General features: G+C 33.9%; 1 protein-coding gene across 1 annotated transcript in view; it reads left to right on the forward strand.

Moving 5' to 3' along the window:
• The window catches only part of LOC119832718 (hexosaminidase D-like), a 7020-nt gene extending 2081 nt beyond the window's left edge, over positions 1–4939 (forward strand). The window contains exons 4-11 of the mRNA XM_038356448.1: positions 586–783; positions 886–1069; positions 1487–1641; positions 2011–2123; positions 2698–2798; positions 3366–3480; positions 4070–4156; positions 4457–4939. Coding sequence (XP_038212376.1) covers positions 586–783; positions 886–1069; positions 1487–1641; positions 2011–2123; positions 2698–2798; positions 3366–3480; positions 4070–4156; positions 4457–4640 — 1137 coding nt within the window. The 3' untranslated portion in view covers positions 4641–4939. The remainder of the gene's footprint in view (positions 1–585; positions 784–885; positions 1070–1486; positions 1642–2010; positions 2124–2697; positions 2799–3365; positions 3481–4069; positions 4157–4456) is intronic.
• Positions 4940–6375: the final 1436 nt, after the last annotated feature.

Consider the following 6375-nt stretch of genomic DNA (forward strand, 5'->3'; position numbering starts at 1 on the left):
TTTCAGTATCGATAATTTGTATGGAGGCAATTAATAGTAGATGATCACTTTTTCCAATGGGCGGATAATATTGTATGTTTCATATTTGTTTTACTGTTGGAGTTCATTTTTAATATTGACCCTTTAAAGTCTCTACTAAAGTTTTTTTTTATCAAATGATTAGGAAAAATAGAAGAGACTGTTATATACTTGATAAAAAGTTGCCTATATGTTATTCCAGTTGTCCAGCTGTCTACGTACCAAATTTAATTGAAATCGGTTCAGTAGTTTTTGCGTGAAAGAGCAACAAACACACACACATCCTTAAAAACTTTCGCATTTATAATATTGGCAGAATTAGTAGGATGTCTCTCAGTGAAGGTGTAGCATTCTAGTGTTGAAAGAATTTTCGAAATCGATTCAGTAGTTTTTGTGTGAAAACATCATAAACATACAAAAATATAAAAGTAACCTCTTTATAATATAAGTGTTGAAAATATAATAAACCATTCATGATTTTTGCAAGTCAAATAGAGGCACAAAATTAAGTTATACTCAACAGTTGTCATCAAGGCTTGTTATCAAATTGTACATTTACAATTTCAGATACAACTAATTCAAACTATTGGTCACATGGAATTCGTATTAAAGCATCCGCAATGCATTCACTTGAGAGAGTCGCCCCGTTCACCCGCAGTATTGTGTCCGACAAAACAAGAGTCTCTGAGGCTAGTATGCAGTTTGCTGCAACAGACGTTGGACTCGCAACCTGAAGCTAAATACATACATATTGGTGCTGATGAGGTTTGTTACAAGCAATCTTGTTTAAAAAGATGAACAGGTTGTGTAAGCTTGTTTCAATTGCATACATAAAACTGTTAAAATATCTCCAACATTTCATTCCAGGTGTGGCACTCCGCAGTGTGTCCAGATTGCCAAAGAAAGGCGTCAACACATAAGTACAAAGTCGCTGCATTATACCTCGACCATATTCGGGAAGTAGCCCTGTTTGTTAAGAGGCTCAGACCGGATATAACTATACTAATGTGGGATGATATGTTGCGGCCTATGAGTGTTGAGACTTTAGAAGGTAATTTTTAGATTTCTAATTTCTTGTAGCCTCACACGAATAGCAAAGGAGAAGTAATACAGTAGACAGCAGAGTTTGTCACATCCAGTTACCTTTTGCCGTGAGATTTCCAGTAATAATAACTATCTTATGTCCTTTTTTGCATCTGAAATTATCTCTGTACTAAATTTAAAATTTTAATAAATAAAATTTTTAATTTATCTGCGCATGTGGACAACATTACCACTGCTCTAAACGGCAAAGGAATAAAATAATTGTGAGGAAACTGGCATGTCTAAGAATCAAAAGTTTGCCGATGTGTAACATCTGCCAACCTACGCTTGGCCAGCATGGTGGCCTGAACCCTTATAGGAGGCCCGTGTCCCAGCAGTGGGAACTTGTATGGGCTTATGATGATGATGACGACTATATTTTCAGCGTACAATCTTCGCGAGTTAATACAGCCGGTTATATGGAACTACAGCACTATGGAACATTTCCAAATAGAAAAGCCTCTGTGGGACAAGTACGTTAATATTTTCACCGATGTGTGGGCCGGCTCCGCTTTTAAAGGCGCCAATGGGAGTAGTCAGGTATGTTTGTTGGTTTGTCTCTGTTGCACTAGGTAATTGGTTGAATGGATTTTAATTAAATCTGTATAAGTGAGGGTAGCTTTTTTTTAGAAATTAGTTTTCTTTTTAATTGTTTTGAATAAACGTAGTGTATTAAAGATGTGATTTCAAAAAAAAAAAATACATATTTTTAACATTCTTTCACCAGTAGTAAGCTACATAATTCCTGATCAACTAAAACAGATATATATTTTGACCAAAATTCATATCACCTGAAGCTAAATAACAATAATTGCTATTGATTCATTAATTTATTCATTGATTCATTTATGCATTGATTTATTGATTGATTCATTTATTTTGATTATTATATTTGTAGCATATTTCCAGGTGCTATCGCCAGTGGGTCGATATGTCAATAACCAAGAAGCATGGCGAAGGGAGTTAACCCGAAAACCAACTAGCATAAGATTTGTTGGTGTTATTCTAACAGGGTGGTCGAGGTATTACTAGAATTCATTTATGTATTTAAAAATATTAGTTTTATATTAATAAAGTAATCAAAGAGTAAATAGTGGTCAAACAAAATTCCTTATATGTCCTCTCTGGCCTCATAACTATCTTTAGATACAAATCATACTACAATATCGCTCCGTTGCGACGGGAATGAAAGACAATCAAGCAAACAAACACATATTTGCTTTAATATATATCGGAGAGTAAGGATGCGTAGTTAGATATCATTCTTATTTTTCTTTTCTTTTCTATAAGTTTCGTAGAAATAAATCGTATTTTTTTACATTTTACACGTAGTTGACTATTCTAATTGTTGTTTATTATTAATTTTTTTTTCTTGTAACACTTACGCAGCCTGAAATGTATCACTGATATGCGACAATGTCGATATCTATTCAGTTGACCTTTTACATAATACTACCTATATATGTATTTAAAATAAAAATTTAAGCAATTGTTTTGCCCATTGATTCTTAATATGTTAAAAAAAGATTGTTATACTCATTTGAATAAAATTCGAATAATAAATAATGTATAATAATGAAAAATTTCCCATTACAGATATGACCATTACGCTACGTTGTGTGAACTGTTGCCTGTCTCTCTGCCGAGCTTGTTTAGTTGTCTGAAAGTGTGGATGAGGGCAGATGATTGTGAAAGTGGTAAGTGGTGAATAAAATATTGGAGTATTAACTAGCATTATACTCATGGTTTTGCTTATTCATTTTACTTATCGGAAATAAAGCAAATTTTCATTATCATCATCGTTGTCACATATATGCTACCAGTGCAGGGACCTTCTATCAGGGTTCAGGTCATAATCCACCATGCTGGCCGAGTGCGGGTTGGCAGATGACACATACCCACGTACTTTTTATTTCTGGGCATGCCGGTTTTTTCATGGTGTTTTTCTTCAACGATTCCAGTATTGGTGATGTGGATAAATTGATAGATAATTTATTATACATGATATTACCTGCACGCTCGCCTGCTCTCAAACCACCGACTTTTCGATTGAAGTCGAAGGTCCTAAAACCACTGAACCACCACTGCTCACAAACGATAATTATGTTCCGAAGTATTTTACTTACAACTATTTAGGAATGTTTCTTCTTCGTTTCATTGTTACGATCATTTATTGACCTGGATTTCTTTTTGAAGGCTTTTTAGATGTAAACAATGAAATTGTATTTTCTAATATTGACGTAGTTATATATGATTATTTTCAGAAGCTGTCAGCGAGGTGTTATCAGAGAACGAATGGAGCGGTTTGCAGCTGGCTCGTTGCGTTCACTCGTTCGTGATGTTGCGCGAACGGTGCGGCCAACTGCTGCACGGAGATGCGTACGTATTTAATTTGTTGATTCAATAGTTAATATGTTGATTCATTCGTTTATTGATAAATTGACATATAGGTGTATTTATGTAACTTCATTCATTTATTCGTGGACTTATTAAAATTTAGATTTTGATATTTAAATTATTTTATAAATCGATCTTCTGATTCATTTGATAATTTATTCATTAGTGTGATAAAGTGAATTACTAAATTATTGATTAATTGATTGATTGATAAACGACTTGAGTTATTTGCATTACAGGGAGAGATTTTGTGTTGATACATATATTTATGAATTGGTGCATTTATTCTTTCGTCGATCCATTGATTAATTTATTTGTGAGTTCATTCAGTTCAGTGTTTTATTTATACCTGTGAATAAATTCACAAATTATATTAAAAAGTTTTATTTATTTATCCAAGTTAGTCACATTACATTTTGGTTTGGTCTTAGTAAGCCATTCGGTTCCGAGAAGGTTGTCAATTCCTAAAATATAATAAAAAAAAAAGACAAAAAAAGTGTTTTGGTTTTTTATTGTTTGGTTAAGTACAAAATAAACGGCTAATAAAAAGTGACCATATATATTTTCACAGAGTTGCGACATGGTTAAACCCCTGGCAGATAAAGAACGGCTACACCAGCCCGGTGCAAGTGGAGAGTGTAGCGAACGCTTCGCACGCGTAAGTACTAATCACTTGCTTGTTCCCGCGGCTTTGTTCGCATAGAAGACGTACGAGTGAGGTTGTGGTGTTTTAGGGAAGAATATGTAAATTAATGTACGTTAGAAGAATCAACGAGGATGAAAAATAAAAATTAAATTATGTTTTTTGACGATTCAGCATTATGAATGTGTAAGCTATAAAAAAATATAAATTTAATTATGTTTTTTGACGATTTAAATTCACACATCACATACCTTTAATATAATATATAATATATAATATATATTATTATAAAAATTTTAAATGTATATGTTACAGCCTACTCATAGACTTAAAAGGCCTACAAACGGAAACTAAACGCCAGCTGGAGCTAGTGACTGGCCCGAGAAGTGCGCAAGAGTGGATGGGGAGCTTCTTCGACACAATACTGAAACAAGTGGAAGAGTTGAACAGAGTGGCCACCGCGAGGCGAGACACTAACGCCAGTGTGAGACCGTTTTAGTGGGAATTTGATGAAAGTTATTTGGACTAGATCTAGTAACAAACTTTGTAACGCTAGTACGAAATTTGACACTTTACAAGATGCGTCAGAAGAGTAAAGGGATAGCGACTAGCGCTAGCACAAAATATTACAGATGAAAAATAACACGAAAAGTAATCGTATTTGTTATTGAGTACCAAAAATTTAACGCGATGAAATGCATTTAATAGTGATAAGAGATTTGTTTCAATCTGATGTGGGAGAAATACGATAAATGATTATGGTTAGTGACTAGCGCCAGTATAAATAGTTTGTGGAGTCTAAAGCACACTAAAATAAGATGATGGAGAATGGTTAGTGACTAGCGCCAATATAAATAGTTTGTGGAGTTTAGAAATTAAAAACTTTTTAATGGATTTTAAACGCGATTTATTCATTATATTATTAATCCGACGTTTCGAACACTTTACAACAACAGAACACAAGAAAATACTAGTTTGTGGAGTCTAAAGGACACTAAAAACAGTGGAAGTATGTGAAACTAATGTAGCGGTAACGAGATCATAACGTCAGAATAGATTGTTTCTGTAGTTTTTGTCGAATCTATAAGTCTACTAGCATACCCAGCTACGCGTTGCTGTGGCTGAGTAATAATTAAAAATATTAACATTATAAATTATTGGGATAATTAATCGACATAAAAATTATCCTATATCTTAAGTTGGACCAAATTACACATAATATGCCCAATTTTATCAAAATCGGTTGAGTTGGTGAAGAGTTCATTGGGAACGTACATCATGACACTGGATTTTTAAATATTAAGATAATTTTTTTTTGTGATTTTTTTGTGAAAATAGGAGAGGGACTGGCGCTAGTATAATAGAAATAAGAACAATTTGTATCGATTTTATTGAATAAGAAAGCGCAAGTGTAATATTGTAATTAGGATGATTAAATTTATTTAATCATTGGAATTCCTGTGAATATAATTAATGAAGAAGATTGTGAATTTTAATATTCATGAGAAACTAGCTGCGCCCCGCGGTTTCACCCGCGTAAGTCCGTATCCCGTAGGAATATCGGGATAATAAGTTGCCTATATGTTATTCCCGTTGTCCAGCTGTCTACGTACCAAATTTCATTGCAATCGGTTCAGTAGTTTTCGCGTGACAGAGCAACAAACACACACACATCCTTACAAACTTTCGCATTTACGAGTATAATATTAGTAGAATAGTAGGACTAGGATTTTTAATGAATAGAAGAAGTTCGATCACGAGGCGGGATTCGAACCGGCGTCTTTTTGCCAAAACTGTAGCAACGCCTAGCCTCTCGGCCAACCGTGATCCTGCCACAGTAATCGAATTTCTTCTACTCTTTCGGTTTCATGTGCCTAAAGGACACCCCGCGCCATCTATTGAAATGATTGAGAGCCATCTCAATCACTATGAAGCATTATTTCAATGATTACAATATTGTATCAATGTAATTTTTCGTTTAATAAGGATTTAGTACATACTCTGTCTGAAATATACGAAATGTTTCGACAACAATTATTAATTTATTTACCCTTTATTGTATCCTCTGTGATGTCTTCATTTACATACCAGATCCTCAAATTAAAAACTTAAAACTAAATCAGCATAGAGGCAGCCTTGTTACCTAAGAGTGATTTTTTCCAGGCAACCCACAGTATAAGTAACTGACAAGGGAGGAGGTAGGTATAATTAATAACTATATTTTATTCAAATTA

This window comes from Zerene cesonia, chromosome 15 (genome assembly GCF_012273895.1).
Source record: "Zerene cesonia ecotype Mississippi chromosome 15, Zerene_cesonia_1.1, whole genome shotgun sequence".
In the NCBI taxonomy this organism is placed as follows: Eukaryota; Metazoa; Arthropoda; class Insecta; order Lepidoptera; family Pieridae; genus Zerene; species Zerene cesonia.